At 38.9% G+C, this 23,688-nt stretch overlaps 1 protein-coding gene across 1 annotated transcript; it reads left to right on the forward strand.

Moving 5' to 3' along the window:
* Positions 1-885: 885 nt before the first annotated feature.
* LOC120538627 (radial spoke head protein 3 homolog B-like) lies at positions 886-19,481 on the forward strand. Its single transcript, XM_039768014.1, has 8 exons — positions 886-956; positions 1,962-2,058; positions 2,834-2,936; positions 4,347-4,492; positions 16,606-16,809; positions 18,067-18,229; positions 18,624-18,710; positions 19,387-19,481. The coding sequence occupies exons 1-8, from the start codon at positions 886-888 to the stop codon at positions 19,479-19,481; spliced, it is 966 nt and encodes a 321-aa protein (XP_039623948.1).
* Positions 19,482-23,688: the final 4,207 nt, after the last annotated feature.

Here is a 23,688-nt window from a genome sequence, read left to right on the forward strand (position 1 = left end):
TTCATCTTTCAATGCATACCTTAAATAATTTAAACACAAAATATGTATTTTAAATAGAGATTAAAGGTTGTGATAAAACATCATTTTGTTCACAAATTATTTTTGTTTCTTGAACACAATTCTTTTTTAAACTGCACAAACATTAAAAAAATGGAAAGTGAAATTGTTAGTAAAGTGCAAGAAATAAATTATTTCACTGAAACCAGTATCTGAAATTGAAGTAATACGTACAGTACAGATATAAATAAGGAAATTGTATTAAAATAATACCAAACATATATTACACAGATTTTTATCTGAGTACAATGAAAGTAGTAACGGAGTCTCCTAAATCCGCTGTTGGATTGAAGGCGTGAAATATGAGCAGGCTCATGAAGCAGATGGATGGATACATTTTTGCTCAAATACAGTGTAAAATGTACTTGACATTTATTTCAGGAGTATTTGCATTTAAAATGTGACTGTTAAGATATATTTCTGTGGGTAATATATATCCCACAGGTATTAGATTTTGCATATAATACAGTTTTATAAATGATTTTTCTGATTCTAGTTTTGTAACTACTACTGTAAAGGTTTTGATAGCACTTTAGCACAGTTTTTATAATTTACACCAATTCAGATACTGACCGGCTTTCAAGGTCAATAAATGGAATTGTACCATTATCCTTCTGCCTTTCTGTTCAACCTCTCTTCTTCTAATTCATACTGTGCCATTGTTCTCATTAATACTCTTTACAGATGCAAAGTCAGATTTCAGTTTAGAAGTTCAAGATAGAAAAAAAAATTCTGCAACTTGTTCATTTTCATGTATACATATGTATACATATTTATGTATAATATTTTTATTTTGCTAGAGTGATTAGAAGTTGAAATTTCTCCAGGATGCCGTGCCTCTATACATTTTCCAGTCCTCCAAGAACAATACACAGCAGATGCAGAAGTCCAATTGATCAGTAAGCACATTTTATCTGTTAACTACATAAAATAAAAACAAACGGAAATGTTGCATGTCTTCATTAATGAGAAATGATGCTCTATTCTATGCTGGAGATAGACCATTTTGAAGAAATGCCTCCATAGTAGGATTGGTCAAATTAGATATTTGTTTATCTTTAAAACAGGTTTGTAGTTAGAGAAGGTATTTCATATTTGTGTGAATATTTATATCCTCCAGGAACTGAACTATTATGGAGTTTATATATTGAATCAGTTTGCAGGCTACCTTCTTTGTTCCAGGTGATATGAGGTTGATCTTTAATTGTAAATTAGCTTTGTGTGAAAGTATTTAGCATAACATGCAGCACATTGGAGTGCTTGTGTTTGGTCACACATCTTGAAGATCTGAACAACCTTCAGTAGATTTATGTATTGAGTATGAGCTCTTTGGGGTGAGAGTGGTGTATGAGTTTGAATTATATGAAGGTCATGGCTATCACTAATTGAAGAATTTATTCTTTGGAAAGACAAAATATTAATAATTATAAAACTGTCAATGTTAAATTCAGGAGCCAGTTCAGGATTGAAAGAATATCTTTGTTAACATGTGTGTGGAGTCACTTGGTACATGGAAGGAGATGACTTACTTACAGATGCTGGTTACACTTACACTTCAATTACAATTTGCTGTTTTTCCACCATGAACCCATAAGTTATTTCTGTACTGCAAATAAGACTTGGTGTTAGTGTTTTTGGGCTTTAATTGTGTGGTATTGTAGTTACTGATGAGGTTTTTCTGTGACCCTCTAATGGAATAAACTGGTTTGAAAAAAGACTGCACAGATATTATTTTAGTGAAAGTATATTATAACCCATGTGTACATGATTGTGTTAACCCACAGCACATTTGCAAAAGAGCATTGGAAATAATACACCAAGTGCATTATTTAGGATGTTTACTTCCTTTTTAATATTCTGAATAATAGTTTATAATTATGTTTATTTTTCTTTTTGTGATATAGACATGGAACAACAATTCCACCAATGCAATATGTGAACATCATGTATGATAGACGGGTTGTACGTGGAAACACATATGCACAAGCTTTAATGCCAAAAGTAAGTGTGTGTTTTGTACGGAAAAGAATATGAACAAATGAAATGAATTATTCAGCATCATAAAGACCATTAAAATTAAAAATAAATACTTTGAGGAGAGATAATGGTAATAATTAATATTAATAATAATTTGAGCAGATAGTAAATTTAACTCTACAGTTATTTGACAACTGCCAAGTTATCTGCTGTCTGTTTTGTCTGCTTTCAAAATTTGATGAATCACAGGCATAATACCATATTTGTGTCTCTTGGGCATATAAATGAAATATGCAATGTTCTCAAGTGACCATTTTGAGTTAGCCTTGCTTATCAATTCCTTTTCATCTTGCCTTAGACAAACATCATGGCAGAAAGCCATACTTTAAAGCAGGGTTTCTTAAACTATGGGTTGCAATCCAAAATGAGTCATGATTACTATTCTCATGGATGGTTTGTGAAGCAAGTCATGGTGGGTTGATTGGGCTATCAACACTGATCCAATGATCATCATTGATTAAACTTTGATGATCAGTGACAATTTTCCAAAGGGGACAGCCGCTCTTACAATTGTCTGGAATGGGCCTTGAAGAAACTAAAAAGGGAAAGATTGGATTGCAACAAAAAAAAAAAGAAGAAAACAGGCTTTAAAGTGTAAGCAAAACCATTCTGGAATAAATGTCAGTATTGTATTTATGTTGTGAATGCTTGTGTGACTGTTATAAAAATGTATAATTAATCTTGAATTGGTGCTCTTTTAGAAATATTATAAAATATGTTTTTGTTTTGGTGATTACAGCAAGAGATTAAGAAGATAGTTACACGAAGGAGAAAGATCAAATATATTCCTCCAACAACTCCTCTGCCAGTGGAGGGCAGACAACACATTCGGGTACAAACAGGTACACTGTGGATTACTGCTAGTTTTGTCAATTGTTGGTTTGATTTTAGCTGCTTACTGTGTATAAAGACCTCTTTAAATATGCTATAAGCTCAGATCTAGATCACTTTGTTAATTTATGCATAGTCTTGATGAAGCGAGATGTATAATATATACATTTGAAGACAGCCATAAGTGGATTTTGCTTAAAACCGGGTGGAAATAATTAGGCAGTTCACTGAATATCACAATACTAAACCTATTCAATGCCCCATGAAGGTGGCACTCAAAGTAGGGGAGAGGATTTTGAACTGTAAAGATCATCAGTTCTCTTGTAAACATGCGTCAACAGAATGTAAACTTCCATTTACAATGAACTGTCCACAGTCCAAAAATGTCCTAAAAAAACCCTATTAAAATATATCAACATGTGCCATGTGTGCAGAGAGCACAATTACACATTTTAAATATAAACATAACCTGTTCATATAATAAACCTGATGCAAGAGAAAAACTTTTCTGTAGCATTAGATTATTCATTAGCATACATTGTCATCGATGGTATCAATGGATGAATAGTGAATGTGAATAATACCTAATGTTGTCATAGGTTCTGTGTGTACTCGCTGTTGTTCAGCATTACAATGATTGTTTAAGACTCTATTTAAGCTTGAAAAAATTGGCAATTTTTTCAAACTCTTATAAAAATATAAATTACAGAATAAGCTTTTGAAGTAAAAGATGTTTCACACTCCATCAAAAGGACTGCTGTTGAGAGAGCTGATGAGAAAGAGCCACAAAAGATACAAATTTAAGTACTCAAAATGCCCGAATCAACAACTCTACCTAACACCACCAGTAGATGCACAGATGAGGCTTCACAACATCCACCTTCTGACTGCACATCTAAACAAATAACTGAAGAAATGTAACATTAACATTGTCTAATTGGAAACTGCACTCTAACATGTGTCATTACATTGATCGGCATAATAAACAAGAATATTATAACAAACACACTCTGTCAACTGCAATTCTTTCAGTCTAAATCTTGGTCACTTCCAAAGATAATGGTACAAAGAACAGTACAAGGAGAGTTAGCTCAGATTAAGGAACTCTACTACAGGGAGGTGAGTCCGGTCCTGTAGTCTTGAGACATCTTCAATAGCATTCCTCACTCTACTGCTGCATCCTCTACCAGTGAGTGAAGTCTTGTTCTTTCCTCCATTGTTCACACTGTACAGTAAATATTCAGCTGGCAGGCCAATCCCACTTTTGCCATATATATATATATATATATATATATATATATATATATATATATATTTATATATAGACAAATACTGAAACTTAATAAATATATATATATATATATATATATATATATATACACACACACATATATATATTTATTTTATTTTTTTTTCCTCAGAGTTATACCTGGAGGAACTGAGTGACCGAATAATAGTGAGCGATGTCTCTAATCAGACAGATAATCTCCTGGACAGACCAGCCACTCCACTTTTTATCCCAGCAAAATCTGGGAAGGATGTGGACACACAGATATTGGAAGGAGAGGTATTCATTAGTTACCTTATTAACAGAAATTCATTTTTCAGTTGAATCGAGCTTATTAAGTACACTTCCATTTATGTGTCCCAAACACTATACAATTATGAGAAATATCATATGGGGTATAAAGTTCAAAACAAATGTTAAAATATAAATATACTGTAAAGGGAACAACATGGAATATACAGTGAAATACATACAACACCACGCAACAGCATTCAGTTTCTTGACCAAATGAAAATACATATAAGTTTTTAAAAAGTTAGAAAACAAATTACAACAAAAAGCAAATATACTGGTTTTATAATCAATTCCTGTGTTGAAGAATCTCTTAATTTACTCACATACATGCACACACAAAAGCAACTAGTGAACAGGAACACAATTGCCACATGTTCTGGATAACAAACCCACATGATGTGGAAATTAGTTAGTCAATAGAGAAATGGTACCAAAGCAGGGTTTGTTTTGCTGTTTACTTTTTATCAACTTTAATCTATAGGAGACTCTAGTGCTTGCACAAATGATATTCTGTTTCATTTAATGTATATTTTAATATAATCACTGTGAAATGCTCTCAGTAAAATATTGCTTATTGACATATAAAACAAATTTTGACCAATAATTCTTACATAACTTAACTCAACCTTCATCTTAACCGCTGATCAGAGGCAATGCTTGTAAGTGTCAATACCAATTGTTCTCATAAAGCTCAACTTACCTTTTAAAATACTTAAGCAGTTATAAAGTCACAAATCTCTAATACAAACATTTGTTGTTTGCACTATTTGACAAATGTCTTTGTCTAGACTAATTAATTTCAGCAAAGGTATTATGCACACACCTTTGTTAGTGAATGATGTACAGTATATATTGAAAATGTCATTTCTTACTGCAAATGTCACAATATGTATTTGTCTTGCTACAGTGACAAGAAACTACTGTCTGATTGTAGTTTGCTTGGCAGAGAAGCAACATTTGGCTCATGTGCTGCTTGATTCTTGGTCATGAGTTCCCAGTCAATGCACTCTTAAATCTTGTGCTTTCAGAGAAGGCTATCATCAAAAGTGCTTCAGGATTTTTATACCTTTTTATGTGAACAATGCAAGAATCATAAAGTGGATGGAATGACTGATGTTTACTAGCTACAGAAAGTGTAGGCTATGTGATGTTTTATACAAAGTATATGCAAGCAGTGGTATGGACTGAGACTCAACTTTAATACATATGCAAAGAGTGTAATACATTTTCTTTTTTTTTTTTTGTGAAATTTTATTAATTTTATTGCAATCATTCCATACAAATCAATCAAATTTTACAAAAAGTAAAATTAAGAACAAGTCGACCCTCACCCCTGAGAGAGAGAGCAAGGCAAACGGCGCAATATTTAAGGCTTGTAAACATACCTAAATTAATAAGTTTGATAAGCCAAAAGAGACAAATGCAGAAGACAAAGAAATATAGAAATACGGTATTTACTTCCTCTGTGCTTTAAGATTTTATTTTAAAATATTACTGATTAGATCCTGCCAGGTTTTGAAAAAAGTCTGTACAGATCCTCTAACTGAGTATTTGATTTTTTCCAATTTCAAATAGTATAAAACATCAGTTTCCCACTGACTTAAAAGAGGAGAGTTTGGGTTCTTCCAGTTTAGCAGAATAAGTCTGCGTGCCAAAAGTGTAGTGAATGCAATCACAGTTTGTTTGTCTTTCTCCACTTTAAACCCATCTGGAAGAACCCCAAACACAGCTGTTAATGGGTTAGGAGGGATTGTGAGACCAAGAATGATGTTAATTTGGTGCAGGCCCAGAACATGTGACCCAGTGAAGTTGGGACTTGATTGCAGCGTTCGCAGGTTGGATCTTGCCCTGAAAACATTTTGGAGAGTTTTAGACGAGACAGATGTGCTCGATATACAATTTTGAGTTGAATAATTGAATGCTTTGCGCATATGGAGCTCGAGTGAATTCTCTGCATTGCTACTTTCCACTCCTTTTCTGATATATTACTTGAGAGATCTTTTTATCTGTGGCACCTCTGCAAGAGAACCACCCCTTTCAACCTTCGCGAACATATGCAGTTTTTAATATCTGGAAAAAATTTGGGATTAACTTGCTTAGAGATCTTTATATAGACAACGTCTTTGCATCCTATGAACAATTACATTTCAAATTTAACATTCCAGCTACACATTTCTTTCACTATCTTCAAATTAGGAACTTTGTTAAACAGAATCTTCCCGATTTTCCTCATCTTGCACCCTCATCCATGCTGGAAAAAATATTGCTCAATCTCAAGGACTCAGACACCATCTCTGCAATATATAAAATTACTAGCAGAATACCTGCGCTTCGCAGCGGAGAAGTAGTGTGTCTTCACCATAGAAATTTAAAGACTAAATTCAACTTCCATTCCTACCAAAGATATTTCTGGCGACTAAATAGAACCTACTTATATCCAAATTCGAGCTATTGAGCTATCGCCTGCCTGCCTGAATAAGTCACCCTCGCTTCGCTCTTACTTTTTTACCGTTCATTTAATCATGGCTAGTGGCGGAAAAATTATAAAATGTAAGGAGGATTACACTGAGTATGGCTTTACCAAAACAATTATTGATGACAAATAAAGTATCGATTATTCATAAAGCTTCAATTGGTGATCTGTTTTTCTGTGTTAACCTCATATTTTTTCATACTTGTTCTCAAACCAAGGGAGTGCGAGGGTAAAATGAATCAGGAAGCGCTGATCAATGTAATCAGTGTACCAGGAAATCATGCACTGACAGAAGTTCCCGTTTGCTTGGAATGCAAAGTGTGATTAAATGCATTATTTTTTAACGCGTTATGGAGCACATGCATCGAAGCTTCTCAGCTGTGCTTGTGCTAAGAAAAGGAAACATTTTAAAAATAACGTAACACGATTGTCAATGTAACCTTTTGTAAGTAGTTCCTGGAGGATTCAGAGTGTGTATTAACTTGTGGATTTTTCTGAGAGTATTTGGTGGCAGTGTCACAAAGTCGCTTCCGTAACACTGTGTTAGCTGCGGAGCTCAGCTCAGAGCGAAATGAGGTGAATGAGTGGGTAGATGATGATGTGACTCCCCCACCCGCCTTAACTGTCAATCCCCCACAAACACAGTCTTTCGGAATCTGCATAAGCACAGCCCTTCACCTGCAATTTTAACTTAGTTACAAAGTGATCAAAACTCTCGTTTATATCCTGCATCCTCTCATTAAACATGTATCCCGCATTACCCGCGGGCATGACAAACGCCAGCGGCAGCCTGTCTATGAAATTAATTTAAACTTTAGGTTTACACCATGCTTTGTTTCCGAAGTAGCAGCACTCATGAATATGGTTGTATATGTCACTTGCTCGCTTCTTATTGTTTCGCTGCCTTCTCAATTATATAATGCATGTTTTCTTCAGCGCTTTTTGGAGCTCTTCCTTGTTTTCTACGTACTGCGTTGACAGTCAGTTCATGTGATTAAATGGGAGGCTTGATGATGTCACATGAAACTCCGCCCCCCACAGCTTTCGAGCTCAACTCCATTACAGTATATGGAGAAAAATAGCTTCCAGTTATGACCATTACACGTAGAATTTTGAAATGAAACCTGCCCAACTTTTGTAAGGAAGCTGTAAGGAATGAGCCTGCCAAATTTCAGCCTTCCAGAATTAGTGATGAGTCAGTCAGTCAGTGAGTGAGTGAGTGAGTCAGTGAGGGCTTTGCCTTTTATTAGTATAGATTTTACAGTCCCTCCCTTTCAAAGATCCAAGAGAACAATGGGAAAAAGAGTGTAATACATTTTCAATGAAGTACTATTGGTATATCTTATGAAATGAAGTGTAATCAATATACTCTCACAGCCATTCAAGGACACTTTTTTGATGGTTCAGAGTGTGATCATCAGGGGTCGCCACAGAGCCCCAAACCCCGGACACAAATGCACCAGCACAGTCCTGGATTAAAAATACAGACTTTTAATGAACAGAAATTTTCTCTCTTCTCTCTGCCACTACTCCCAAATGAGTATTGCCTGCCTCCTCTTCCAGCTGGATAAGGCAGTGTGATTCCTTTTATTGAAGATCGGGGAGTACTTCCAGTGCCAGAGCTTTGCTCTTTGGAAGCACGACTGGGTCATATAGAAGTTCTATAATGTTGGGAGTGCAACTCCCCGCAGCACCCCCTGGTGGCACCCACAAACCCAAAAAGGACTGCTCCATTAGATTACAGTTCCCAGCACGGCCTGTGTATGTCCAACTCGGTACGGAGGCTCAAGGATTATGCCATCTAGCATGTTTGGGAAGTATACAGCCTTGATACGGAGTCTCCACCGATCTTTCCATTGTATTGGCCTCCCAGCTGATTGCAAAAATGAAGCCATGTTCATTACAGACTTTTATTATTTCCTACTGCATTGTGAACATAGTGTGAATATATCTGGAAAAACAGTTGAATGTATGTAGATGTGCTGCTATTTTCTCCTTGACTAACCAGGGTTGCCAGTTGCATTTGACAAACCAAATAGTGCACTGTTAGGATGCATGCAGTTCTCAGGAAATCTACAGGTATATCAAAAGTTGATAAAGCATTACTCTTATTGCCAGAACTGAACAAGTTTTGGAGTTAATCTCGTTCAGCTTTATACATTTCAGCTAGAAATAAATAGTATGGCAGTTACAAAAATAAAGGCACACAATATTAAAATATAAAACTGTGAACCTTTACTTACTGTTACAGCTTAATGATATCTTAGCCCGTGTTTGAAACCAGACACATTTAAATATTGTTGACTTGATTTTTGCTGGTAAAAAAAATTCCAATCCCATACACATTTCACACTTTTCTCACATCCTGCATCTGAAGTTGAATACTGGAGCCAAGTATTCAAGTTTTTTTCATTTTCCTTCAGTTATCTTCCATGGATAAGTCAAAGCAATCAATTATGTGATGTGTTCAGGAAAAAAGAAGTCCGGACTGTTTCTTGATCAAGTAGACGATGGATTTGTAGTTTACCTTTAATCTCATTTTATGTTTTGAACCACTGCATTTAATCTTTAGACTGTTAATTGCAGGTGTTTGAAAAACTGCATTTTTTGACTTTTTCACTTCTCAGTAGTCTCTCACCACTTCATTTTCTGCAAGAAATCAATACCATCTCTATTTTTTCAAAAGCTCGTTCTACTTGAAAGAATGGACTGTTAAAAGCCCAACAATGGTTGATGATGGCATTCCTTAAAATCAGATCAGATCAGACCTTATCTGCCAGAATATGCAGCACCACATCTGGCCAAGGCTTTAGTCATATCACTTCTGGACTATTGTAACTCACTTCTGGCAAGAGAACTCACATATGCTATCAAGCTGCTGCAGTTGGTCCAGAATGCAGTGGTGCATCTTGTATTTAACCAGCCGAGACGAGCACATGTCACTTCTCTCTTCAGGTCGCTACACTGACTCCCTGTAACAGTTCAAATACCTGATGCTTCCATACAGAGTAGTCAATGGGTCAGCACCTATGAACATGGAGACACTCCTCACTCATTCAGGTCTGCCAGTGAACAGTGTCTGGTGATGCTGCCTCTGTGTGGTATCAAGTGAGCCGCTGGTGGAAACAATGAGACAGACGCCAGTGAGCTTACCTGTCCATCAGCTCCACTCGACGCCTGCCTCCTGTGGGCCACTCCCTCTGGCCCAATCGGGTCCCTTCTAGGCACGAGACTGGCGTTCCTTGGTCCCGCCTCTATCCAATCATTGGCGGGCGCACAAGACACACCAGCCAATCCAGCCCGTGGCCATCTTGTTTCCCCTGCTCTGGGTGCGGTGACATGCCTCCTCACAGCTTTACAGCTGCGGCGATTCTTCGAGCCGCAGCGGCTCCGATTTCGCAGCCTCCTCTGCTGCCACCGTCGCGCTGCCGACAGCCTGGCGTGCTCCTTCCACGGACGCGGATCCGGATCGTCCCTCCCTGTAGAAAAGGTAAGTGGGACCCCGAAGGGCCCATTACTGCAGGGCAGGACGCTTACCTCCCGGATCCCGTCATGCTGAGGCCCCTGCCTCGGTGTGGCCTTCTGCGTCGCAACGCCGGCCTGGCTGTCCGTCCTGACAGCGCGACCCTCGGAGCCCGCTGCGCTCTGGCAACGGCTGTTCTTCCTCCGCATCCGGGAATGGCCATTCTGCGGTCCGGCGACAGTCTCTGGGGCAAACCGCTCCCACGGGGTTGTGCACGGGTCGCTCTTGCGGCCAGTGTTTGGGGTCCGCTGCTGCGCCGGGCAATTCACAGACTTTTGTTGAAACAAAGCAGGTCCCTGTCTTGTACCAGATGGCCTATCCGCACGACTACGCCACTGTGAATTTGGACCCGGACACAGACAGACGGACATCGTTGTCTCCACCACACACTATTTATTTACAATAATATTTACAATAATCACGTGCACAAACCCCAGTGTCTCCAGCACCGATTCCCCAATGTCCAGGCCACACAGTCCTGTGCATCTTTTCCTCCTGGCCGCCTCCAGTCCTCACTCCAGCTCCGTCCTCTTCCACCCGACTTCCACTAATGACCGGAGGGAGGCGGCCCCTTTTATAGGAATGAGGATGGGCTCCAGCTGGTTCCCGGCAATCTCCCGTGGACACACCCCCTGGTGTGGCGGAAGTGCCAGGCTCCCAGTATAATAAGGCACTGGGGCTCCGCCTGGCGGTGGCCACGGGTCCCTACAGGGCTGGGCTTCCAAGCCCTTTATCCGAGGCCCCTAACATAACCAGGACGGATGCCCCCTCGCGGTCTGGAGGAGGCACAAGCCCTCTTCTCGTCCTCCTGGGCGTCCCGGCCGGGCTCCAGCCCCAGCCGGGGACCACAATATATATATATATATATATATATATACATACATACACACACACACATTATATCTATATCTATATATAGCAAAATACCCGCGCTTCGCAGCGGCAACGTACTGCCTTAAAAGTTGTATTAAGAAGAAAATTAAACATTTTTAAACTGAGGGAAAATATACCAATAATTATTTGTTAAGAATCTCTTTGTATACCACATTGTGAGTTCGGCCCTCCGGTTGTAATATGTCCAAGTTGTGCACTGAGCTTACTCTTGAGCATGCAACATACAGTTGGCCATGTGAAAAGTAATCTTGTCTCAAATCTCACAGCTTGGATTGCTGCTGTCATAATCGGTTTGAGTTTCATGGTTTGTTTCAGTTACGACAGTATTTGTAGGACTTGTGTTGAAGAGACATTCAGCATCTGTCAAGCGTTGTAAGTATACAACCGGTTTCATTGATAACTTCACATCCAGCTTTTGAGAGTTTAAACATTCACAAACATCAAAGTATCCACTTCTGAAATCGTCACTTGTGAATCTAAGATGTTTAAGAGGCATAGGCGGTTGTCGAAAGGTGTAAAATATTTGGCCATTTCGGTACACTTGAAAGCAATAACCAAACAATTCAGCGGCAGCCATCAACTCACGTGCAGATCCATAGGTGAAGGGCTTAAACATTTCACTCTTCTAGTGCTCCTGTGTAGTATAATTATCTCCTGTATCGTCATCAGTCCACACCTTGAACCTGTCCCAGTCATTCAATACATAAGACACAATGTTTCTCCAGATATCAAGAGTGAGCCTGATATGTAACAAAGAGAATGGAAAAGGTAGGTGCCATCTCCAGGCAATGGAAACCACTCGGTAAGTGATAGTTCTTTGATCGATGGTGATCACCTCGATAGACATGTTAATGGGGGTACGGTTGGAATGAAAAGGAAATGGGTACCTGAACAATGTAAAGTAAGTCTAAAATACCTATACAATAACTATAATCGTAATAAGCGAACAATAAAACAGCAGAGAAGCCGTGGATTAAATAAAAAGGCTGTAGTTATCAGCATGGAGACGTGAATCCCGTGGCGAAGCAAAGAAGGGAATGTAGAGACTGGAGCGACGGATGGCCTTATATAGACAGGCAGCCAACAACGTGGAAGGCGTTGGGATGGGGGAACCAACGCCGCCTCACACGTTGACTGAACTGCAGGCTATGGACGTATGTATGTATGTAAGTAGGATTTAGTTAGCGTTGGGAACCCGTGTACCAAATTTCTTGAAGATGGGCCCATAAGTAACAAAGACCATTGAAAAGTTCAATATGGCGGCCGACAGTGGCATCATACCACCGAAATTAGTATGTACATTAGTTTCGGTTAGCGCAGGGAAGCCGCCTACCAAATTTCGTAAAGATAGGGCCATAAATAAGAAAGTTGAACATGGCGGACGTTGTCGATCGTTATGACCGCTACGTGTAGAATTTCGAAATGAAACCTGCTTAACTTTTGTAAGTAAGGTGTAAGGAATGGGCCTGCCAAATTTCAGCCTTCTACCTACACGGGAAGTTGGAGAATTAGTGACATTGGGAAGTTGGAGAATTATTGACATTGGAAAGTTCAATATGGCGGCTGACAGTGGCGTCTTACCACCGAAATAAGTATGTACATTAGTTTCGGTTAGCGCAGGGAAGCCGCCTACCAAATTTCGTGAAGATGGGGCCATAAATAAGAAAGTTCAACATGGCGGACATTGCTGACCGTTATGACCGTTACACATAGAATTTCGAAATGAAACCTGCTTAACTTTTGTAAGTAACCTGTAAGGAATGAGCCTGCCAAATTTCAGCCTTCGACCTGCACGGGAAGTTGGAGAATTAGTGACGTTGGAAAGTTCAATATGGCGGCCGACAGTGGCGTCATACCATCGAAATAAGCATGTACATCGGTTTCGGTTAGCGCAGGGAAGCTGCCTACCAAATTTTGTGAAGATGGGGCCATAAATAAGAAAGTTCAACATGGCGGATGTTGTCAACTGTTATCGACCGTTATGACTGTTACGTGTAGAATTTCAAAATGAAACCTACTTAAGTTTTGTAAGTAAGCTGTAAGGAATAAGACTGCCAAATTTCAGCCTTCTACCTACACGGGAAGTTGGAGAATTAGTGATGAGTGAGTGAGTGAGTCAGTGAGGGCTATGCCTTTTATTAGTATAGATTATCATTATACTTTACATTTGTAACTGGCTTTGAACATCTTTAATATACAGAGTAAAAAAAAGAAACAACCATCCAGACATAGCTTGTGCTTTCTTATCATGTAAGAAAAGCAAAAAAAAAACAAAACAAACATTTAGATTATCTTTGAAGTTTAAATGGATTAAGCAACATTGACAATGGTATATTATTATAGTACTACATTTTTTATTACACTTGAACAGCTAAAGTATATCTAAAAATAGCAGCTGTTAAATTAGGACATAGCTCACCACATTATGTCAGTATATTAGCAAAATGGCAGTTTATTAAAATAGTCACAATAGTACAATGGTAAATCCGTCCATATAAATCACATTGTGCATTTAGGAGCCTCTGTTCACTGGGTATGTTAGCTCTTACGTCCATCTTTCTTTGTGCATTTTGTTGCTTTTGTTCATTGGATATTTCATGTCTCTGGTGGATTCAAGATGACATAACACCCTGGCATAGTCGCCAGACATTTTATCATTTTACATAGGTAGAGTAGATGTGCTGCCCATCTAACATAAGTTGAAATCTGAGCAATCAACATAAACTAAAATAATTAACATTTGCAGTGCACCATTTATTGGAATGTGCCACAAATATTTGTAGTGATAAAATGTATTGCATTGGTCATTCCAACATATGGCACATCACAAAGATGTATAGTAATAAAATCTATTGCATTTTTCATTCCAACAAATGGTGCATCAAAAACATTCCCACAGCTGTTACAAATCCCATACCAAATGACATATAACAGAGACATAGCAACTGGACAGATACACACGCACACAGACATTTGCCCTGTTATTAAAGTGAATCTATACTAATAAAAGGCAAAGCACTCACTGACTCATCACTAATTCTCCAACTTCCCGTGTAGGTAGAAGGCTGAAATTTGGCGGGCTTATTCCTTACAGCTTACTTACAAAAGTTAAGCAGTTAAGCTTAACTTTAAGCTAAGGTTTCATTTCGAAATTCTTCACTTAACGGTCATAACGGTCGACAACGTCCACCATGTTGAACTTCTTATTTATAGCCCCATCTTCATGAAATTTGGTAGGCAGCTTCCCTGCACTAACCGAAACCGGTGTATGTACTTATTTCTGTGGTATGACGCCACTGTCGGCCGCCATATTGAACTTTCCAACGGTCTTTGTTACTTATGGGCCCATCTTCAAGAAATTTGGTACACGGATTCCCAACGCTAACTGAATCCTACTTACGTACATATATACGTCCCTAGCCTGCAGCTCGGTTAAAGTGTGAGGTGGTGTTGGGTCCCCCATCCCAACGCCTCCCATGTTGTTGGCTGCTTGCCTATGTAAGGTCATCCATCGCTCTGGTCTCTACGTTCCCTTCCTTGCTTCACCACAGGATTCACGTCTCCCTGCTGATAACTACAGCCTTTTTATTTAATCCACGGCTTCTCTGCTGTTTTATTGTTCGCTTATTACGATTATAGTTATTGTGTAGGTATTTTAGACTTACTTTACATTGTTCAGGTACCCATTTCCTTTATTGTTCCAGCCGTACCCCTATTAATATGTCTATCAAGGTGATCACCATCGATCAAAGAACTGTAACTTACCGAGTGGTTTCGTTGCCCGGAGATGGCACCTGCCTTTTCCATTCTCTTTGTTACATATTGCACGGCCATATCAGGCTCACTCTTGATATCCGGAGGAAAATTGTGTCTTATGTATTGAATGACTGGGACAGGTTCAAGGTGTGGACTGATGACGGTACAGGAGATAATTATACTACAGAGGAGCACTAGAAGAGTGAAATGCTTAAGCCCTTCACCTATGGATCTGCACGTGAGTTGATGGCTGCCGCTGAATTGTTCGGTTGTCGCTTTCAAGTGTACCGAAATGGCCAAATATTTTACACCTTTCGACAACCGCCAATGCCTCTTAAACATCTTAGATTCACAGGTGACGATTTCAGTAGTGGACACTTTGATGTTTATGAATGTTTAAACTCTCAAAAGCTGGATGTGAAGTTATCGATGAAACCGGTTGTATGCTTACAAGCTTGACAGATGCCGAATGTCACTTCAACACAAGTCCTGCAAATACTGTCGTCATTGAAACAAACCATGAAACTCAAACCGATTATGACAGCAGCAATCCAAGCTGTGAGATTTGAAACAAGATTACTGTTCACATGGCCAACTGTACGTTGCATGCTCAAGATTAAGCTCAGCACACAGCTTGGTCATATTACAACCGGAGGGCCGAACTCACAATGTGGTATACAAAGAGATCCTTAACAAATAATTATTGGTATATTTTCCCTCAGTTTAAAAAGGTTTAATTTTCTTCTTAATAAAAATTTTAAGGCAGTACTTCACCGCTGCGAAGTGCGGGTATTTTGCTAGTTATAAATAAAATGAACCCCAACATGTACTTTTATCCTTTATAATGCATATGTCACATAAGTGTCACAGTAGCATTCATATGGCAATGGAAGTGGCTTTGCTTGGTCTGCACACAACATGAAATCATCAAATTAGAACCCTAATCTCAGTCTCCCTTGCACAATTTTGTTCTAAATATTAATTTAATTGATTACATTTACTACCAAGATATTCATGCAATGACTGTGATGGCGGATCCAGTGAAAGAAATGTTTTCCACAGCCATGATGTCTTTGCCCCTGTGGAGCCTTCTTTCTGCTTTTTCCCCTTGGGATGCATTTTTTGTTCCTACTTCCTTATGCTGTGGTGGTTAGAGATATTTTCTTAAGTATTACTCTTATTGTTTGACTACAATAAAAGAAATTGAAACTATTACTTTGTGTGGCGTTGTGGGTTCAGATCCTGTTACTGACGCTGTATGACCATGAGCATGTCACTTCACGTGCCTGTGCTCCAATTGGAAAACAAAAGAAATTAAAGTAATTATATCTTAAATGTTGTAAGCCACCTGGGGTAAAGGCATCAGCCAAACAATAATAATAAATGGCAACTTCAATTTACATTTTGATTTCTTTATTTATTTATCTGAGTAATCTTTGCATTTATTTCCAGCTCTTTGATTTTGACATAGAAGTGAAGCCCATATTGGAGGTGATGGTGGGTAAAATTATCGAGCAATCTTTGCTTGAAGTCAGCCAGGAAGAGGAGCTGGCAACCTTCCGTGCTCAACAAAGGGCCTTTGAAGAGCTTCGAAATGCTGAGCTAGCTGAAGCACAGAGACTGGAGGAGCAAGAAAGGAGACGCAGAGAGGAGAAGGTAAGGCTTAAAAAAATCTGAAACTTTGCTCTCCTTGATATCATTATAAATTTTCTAAACTTTATAGAAAATTGTCATTCTGGGAGTAGGAAATCAATTGCACAAATTTTAAAAACTTTACAGAAAATTATGTTGGTCTCGAAATTATAAATCGATTACACATAATTTCAAAGGGTTTGAACAACTGTGATATTTTTTGAGCAAAATGGAGAAGTGCTTAGACATTTGATTTTTTATTTAGTGGAAATGTTTTTTGTTTATCTGGTAAAGCAGATGTCATCAGAAACCCAGTGTTCAAGGTACTGATGCTGTAGAGACACTGATTTAATAAAGAAGGGTTTGTGAATTCACTCTCTATGAAGACACCATTTTAAATGGGAGGTTTGGCTTAGGTAATGGGGAGGTGGATGTTTAGACAGTTGTGATTTGTGTTTAGCTGAGCAAATACCTTAGTTTAAGACTAAATCTATTTCCTTTTAATATGTTTGTTATGAACCGATATTGCAGAGAAAGGCTTACTTTTCCCTTAGGCAGGTTTTTGTATCCTTGCTTGTCATAGATTAAAGGAAGAGATACAGTTTTCTGAACCATTTGATGGTTCCTTCTTTAGTATCCCTTCATAAATTTTTTCTATGAAACTTAAGAGTTTCCAAGCACTTCCAAACATGCATTCTAGTGGGGGTTCCTACCCTCAACCACTGGGCAAACACAGGTACTTTATAAAACAGAAATATTTGTTTTTCACAAAAATGTCCTGAATGGAGCAGAAAAAGGCACAAAGGACCTGCCTGAAAACAGGACAATCCGTGCAAATAAACCCCAGAACAGAATCCAGAAAGAAAAATCAAAAACAGCCAAATATCCAATAAATCACCAAAGCACAGAGAAATCACAAGCACACTCACCAACTCCCAAGGACATCTGAAGGGATTATGGGTTGCCCGTCCCTTTATAGGATGATGGGCAGGTGTCCTTCTTGGGGAAACACCCACAAAACATGAGGAATATAACACATGCATTGCGAATAACAAAATAACAAGCAAAAATAACATAAAGAAATAACTCAAACATGAACAAAAAAGGACATAAAACAAGGATTTGAACCCCAAATATCATATCTCTTGAATGCACAACTAAACTCTGATCATTCAGTTTCCTTACACTTTACTAATATATGGCTAGAGCTGTATTTTTTCTGTAGGAAGAAAGGAGAACACACCATTTAGGCGCACATTTACCCTTTCTCCTTTTTTAAAGGAACGACGTTTGAAACAGCAAAGGGAAGTTATTCAGAAGGAAAAAGAGACGGTGGAAAAAATAGCAGCACAGACATTTGCAAAGCACTATCTTGCTGATCTAATAACGTCGGTTTACAGTCGTCTATGGAATGGTGGCTATTTTTATGACCCTGTGGAAAGAGGTAGGTGTTCTAGCTCTAAAAATTTAATTTTGGAAATATGAGAAGGCAAACAAATCCAACAGCCATTGATATCAAAGGAAATATATTCTTTTAACAATTAATATAACATCAGATTCTGGTTTTAGTGCTATATTAGTAAAACAAAGAAATAGAAGAATGTTAAAAATAAGCGTTCAGGCCAACATTTTAAAATGCTCCAATAGAACATCAGGTCATGCTGTATAATAAATATTCAAACATTAGATTTTCAAAGATAGCTGGAGCTTATTTGCCAGAGGTAGATTGTAGATGGTCTGGATACAACTGTAAGGGTTATATCCAATATGTAAGCCACTTTTAATAAACATGTTATCTTTGCCTAATTATCACTCATTACAACTGTATCATTTTACAGATGTTGAAACCAAATTTATGCCCTGGCTCATGAAAGAGGTTGATCAAGCCATGTACAGGCCTATTCTTGGAAGAAAAACTTTGGATAGTAAGTAGTACAAACATAATTTATCTTCCCCGAGTTTGTGTGTGCTTATTTAAATGAGTAATAAGGAAACAAAACCAATATATGAAAGAACTAAAGAGCTGGCACATGAATCACATGTGTCTTGAGTGAATAAAAGGAGGTAAAACATTTTATTTATAGTTTTTTCCTTTTTTTCTAAATGCTTCAACATATCCTGATCATAATTCTGTAAAAACAGCACAGACAGGCCAACTCAGATCTGTTTAGCCATATTTGAACACATTCCAGTAGTGGCTATACAAACTGATTGCAAACTGCCAAGGATTTTTTTTATATATTTTTCCAATTATACTACATACATGTACATAATGGCTGTATAGGTCAGTCTGGTACATAAAAGATTAAAAAAAGTATCCCCAATTCATAAATGATATAATTGAATTCATTATTATGCCTTTATTCACCATTAAAAAATGTAACAGCCATGCACATTTTAACTGGGGCTGCAGTCGTTGCATTTTTTTTTACACTTGTTTCATTAATTTTTCAGATAATATTTTGAGTTTATTTGGATCCATTTGTTAAATATAGTACAGTACCACCTTTCATCTGTTTTTTTTAACTCACATTCCACAATTTGTGAATGGAAGAGTATCACACTATCAACCATAATATAAATTTTACATTTCTTCTTCAGTGTTAATCCATGAAGTGGTTCAAAGGAGATTGCAAGCACCTCCTGTGGAAGCTCCAGTGGAAGCTCTGGTGGAAGCACCAGCTGAGAAAGAGTAAATGGTGAACTTCTGTGGCACAGTGAGACAAGGTAAACTAGAATCCCCATCATCGTGATCACTATTAGTCCACTGAGGAATCTGCACAGTTAAATAAGTTAACATTTTACATAAATAAATGTTAACTTACTAAGCATCATGAATTGAGTTTTACAGTTTTATTTAATGTTTGTTAATAATCATAATTTCACATTCTAATGATTCTGAAAAACTAGTACAATCAAAAAGCACCTCTCTCCTTGTCTCTACTAGGGCTACCATACACATTTTCATTTAGATTGGATTGACCAGTTGCGAAACGTTATCAAAATTGGCTGATGAAATTTTATTTAAAATTTTTACTAGTTTCACCAAAATATGTATTCATTCTAAAAATTGTTTTACTTTTAGACACATAAGTGATAAAATCATACAGACACTGCAGGTTTCTAGTGTAGATTCTTGGTGCATGAGGCTGAGGAGAAGCTTCAGATTATGATTCAGCTCATTTTCAGGTATTACTGCTTAATAATGGATGATCTTCTTCTTAAAGCCTTTAACATTTTGCAATAAAAACTTTTTAGGCTTGAGGATGAATCTGATGTTTTTTTGTTGCTAAATCTGGGCTTTGAATGTGCCAGCCAATCTTGACTTGCCCGCTACTCTTGACCCAGGTTGCAATTCCTGGTTAGTTGCTGGATGGATACTGATTTACCCATAATGGAGGGCAAATGGATGTTGTCAATAGGAAAATGTTGATCCTTCCTGCTTCACTCAGCATTTAGGATACAAAATGGCTTTGTTTTTAAGCTTAATCATGCCCCTCTAGAATACTTCTGACCTAATAATTTAGAATCTGTGTGCATACTAGCACTGATGACAAAAATTATTGTTTGGGTCATCAATGTAAGTTGAAGCCTTCACACTACCAATGTGGTCCATGGCCCTCTGAACTATTCTTATGGTAATCATTACTAGTACGTTTATGGACAGGGTAACAGATTTGCTTACATACACTATAGTAGTGTAACCCGTAATAAGACCACTCTGTGGTCTGTGCCATAGTAATGATGGAATTCTCGGTGTGATTCTAAAACTAAAATAATATTCTAGAAAGTGGTCACCTTATTCCTCCAGTCAAAAAAACATTAATCCATCAATATATTCCTTTCCTTCTACTCTAGCTACTTTGAATTTTCAGAACTAGCCACAGCACTCCATGGCATTGACTGTGGAAAGCATCTGCACTGGGTGGGAGGAAGGGGCTATTTGACTCACAGAGACTGCTGCAGGGCAGCACGTGCTGTGGTATTCAGTTACGATGATTCAAAGGAGGTTTATTCAAAGCTGATTTATATTTGCTACAAATTACAATGGCGTAATGGTATCAAACTCTAAAATGAGATCTACCTTGTAATAAAACAAATCTGAATAAATGTCTATGAATAAGGAGCAGTAAAAATTATCAATTACTCAATCAAGCACAATATCCTCAGCCATTGTCTATCTAACATCTAAACGAATCGGACTTGGCAAAAAAAGATTTCAGGCTTCACTATATTTTATGTTTGTGTTATTTCTCAAAACTCTGTCCTACCCTTTCCTTAGTGTTTTTTTTTCTTATAATACATGCAAATGAAATAAATAAATAAACTTGGCTGAACAAGCAGCCTCTCATCAGTCACAGATTTTGGTGTCCCCATATATATCTAATTCAAAATATAAACAATAATAAATGGTAAAATAAAATACTATATATTGAAATTATACAAAACTTACAGTAAGATGGAAAATAATGTTTATTTTTGTATACTTCCACTTTATTTGAACAATTTGCAGTTTTGCACCATATGGTCCATGGTAAATCGGACAATGGAAAACTTCTGTGCTGCATCATTCCCTTGATGCCCTAAGCACATGGTTATTTTGTTTAATGGTTAATCCAGCCCTGCACAGTGCACTCAGATGGTAAGTGAATTCCTCAATTCAGCACAGCTACAAGGCTACAGATGAGACAACAATATATAGGGAGGGGGGAAAATTTTATATGTATTAAACATTGTTCTTCCTGGCTCAAGGCATAGATTTAACTGGTCTCTTAACGGCATAGTTTTGCAATTATTTTTGTGAAGTAAAACAAATTCAGTTTCAGGTTCATCACTAATATTAAGCTAAAAGTAGACCCAGTTAGCTCCTGATCCTGCAGTCCATGCTCAAGTCAAACCAAGTTATGGAGCATGCACTGGTACAGTGCATTGCCGTACCCACTACCCACTCCTGAAACAACTCAGGATCCCGGTTTGCACCCCCCCAGGCAGAAATGCGGTCCAGTCCAACCCGCCGGAAATGACCCTCTATCTGCCGCAGCCAGGTGTTACGTGGGCGGCCCCTTGGCCTGGTCCAGCCACTCGGGTCCCCAACAATGAGGATCTTATGAGCCGGATCACCCTCGGGGGAACACACCACATGGCCTTAGTGCTGTAACTGACATTCCCTCACAATGCAGGTAATGTACCTCATTCAGGACTCCATGAGCAACCTCTCATTCAACACAAAGTCAAACCAACGGTACCCAAGGATTTTCCAGAGAGACACAGTACCAAAGGAGTCCAGTCTTCATCTCAGGTCACTGAATAGCGTCCATGTCTCACAACCATATAGCAAGACAGGAAGCACCAGGACTCTAAAGACTTTGACCTTTGTCCTTTTGCATAGATATCAGGAGTGCCACACACCCCTTTCCAGTGATCTCATGAAAACCCATGCTCTCCCAATCTGTCTACTGACTTCATAGGAAGAGTCACCAGAAACATGAATGTCACTGCCAAGGTAAATAAACCTATCAACAAGGTCAACAGACACTGCTGATGGCAGTACCCAAGAGGTCATTAAAGGCCTGGATCTTGGTTTTTTATCCACACTCGCAAGCCCAGACACTCAGACTCCTCGCTTGTCTCTCAAGTGCCCCGATCAGAGCCTCCATTGACTCCACGAAGATCACAGCATCGTCAGCAAAGTCAAAATCTGTGAACCTTTCTTCACCAACAGATGCCCCACAGCCACTGGACCCCATGACCTTGCCCAACACCCAGTTCATGCAAGCATTGAAGAGGGTAGGAGCAAGAACACACCCCTGATGAACCCCAGAATCAACTGGGAAAAGCGCAGAGGTCCTGCCTCCACTCTGCACAGCACTCACAGTACCAGTATACAGGCTGGCCATGCAATGTTGAGGGGATCCTGCGAATCCTCAGGATGTCCCACAGGGCAGCTCAATTAACTGAGTCGAACGCTTTTTGAAAATTGACAAAGAAACTCTGCCGATATTCGCGTTTGCTCTCTATGAGAACCCTCAGTGCCAGGATGCAGTCGATGGTAGACTTCTTAGGCGTAAAACCAGACTGCTCCGGTCGCTGGTAGGTGAACAAGTGATCACGGATCCTATTCAGGACAACCCTAGCAAGGACCTTACCCAGCACAGAGAGCAGTATTATCCCCCTGTAGTTGCTGCAATCCAGTCGATCACCCCTTCCCTTTCCAGACAGGGATGACAAGTCCAGTTTTCCAGTCAGTTGGGATGTTGCCAGTCTCCAAAATGGAAGCAAAGATTGCTTGCAATGCCAGGAGGACAGCCTTACCACCAGCCTGGAGAAGTTCACCCCGGATACCAGAGACCCCTGCAGCCTCCCCCCCCAGCTGGCTCACCACCTGTGCAATCTCAGTGAGATTGGGTGGTTCAGAGCTAATTGGAGGATCAGCCTCAAGAACCGTGGACCCAGAGATATCCAGCATCCTAGCCGGAGGATCAGCTTTGAAGAACTGCTTAAAGTATCCAGCCCAGCGAGTCCCGACTGCAGTGTCATCCGTAAGGACCATTCCATCAGCCGCCCTGACTGTGACTCTCCGAGGAACAAATTCAGATGTGCGTAATGCTTCAATTCCTCTATAAGAAGGACGGGGTTCACTAGACCACAGAAGGTGTGTCACTTGCTCACAGATTCCTCTAACAAATTCCTCTTTATCTGCCCTCAGTTCCCGGTACAGACCATTGAGCTGTGCATTGCGACTCCTCTCAATGATATCCAGGATGTCCTGCGAGATGAAACACCTCCTTCTGGGAACACCAACACAACCCTCAGCAACCTTCAGGATCTTGTCACGGAAGGTCTCACACATCACATTAGGTTCAGCTGTTGTAACCAAATCTGAAAGTTCATCACACAAACTGT

This window comes from Polypterus senegalus, chromosome 11 (assembly GCF_016835505.1).
Source record: "Polypterus senegalus isolate Bchr_013 chromosome 11, ASM1683550v1, whole genome shotgun sequence".
In the NCBI taxonomy this organism is placed as follows: Eukaryota; Metazoa; Chordata; class Cladistia; order Polypteriformes; family Polypteridae; genus Polypterus; species Polypterus senegalus.

Bases quoted from the DNA above. Each gene is read 5' to 3' on its own strand.
- LOC120538627 (XM_039768014.1), top strand. From the start codon at position 886: ATGCCGTGCCTCTATACATTTTCCAGTCCTCCAAGAACAATACACAGC. The intron at 18,230-18,623 runs GTAGGTGTTCTA...ATCATTTTACAG, and splicing joins TTATGACCCTGTGGAAAGAG to ATGTTGAAACCAAATTTATG. The intron at 18,711-19,386 runs GTAAGTAGTACA...TTTCTTCTTCAG, and splicing joins TGGAAGAAAAACTTTGGATA to TGTTAATCCATGAAGTGGTT.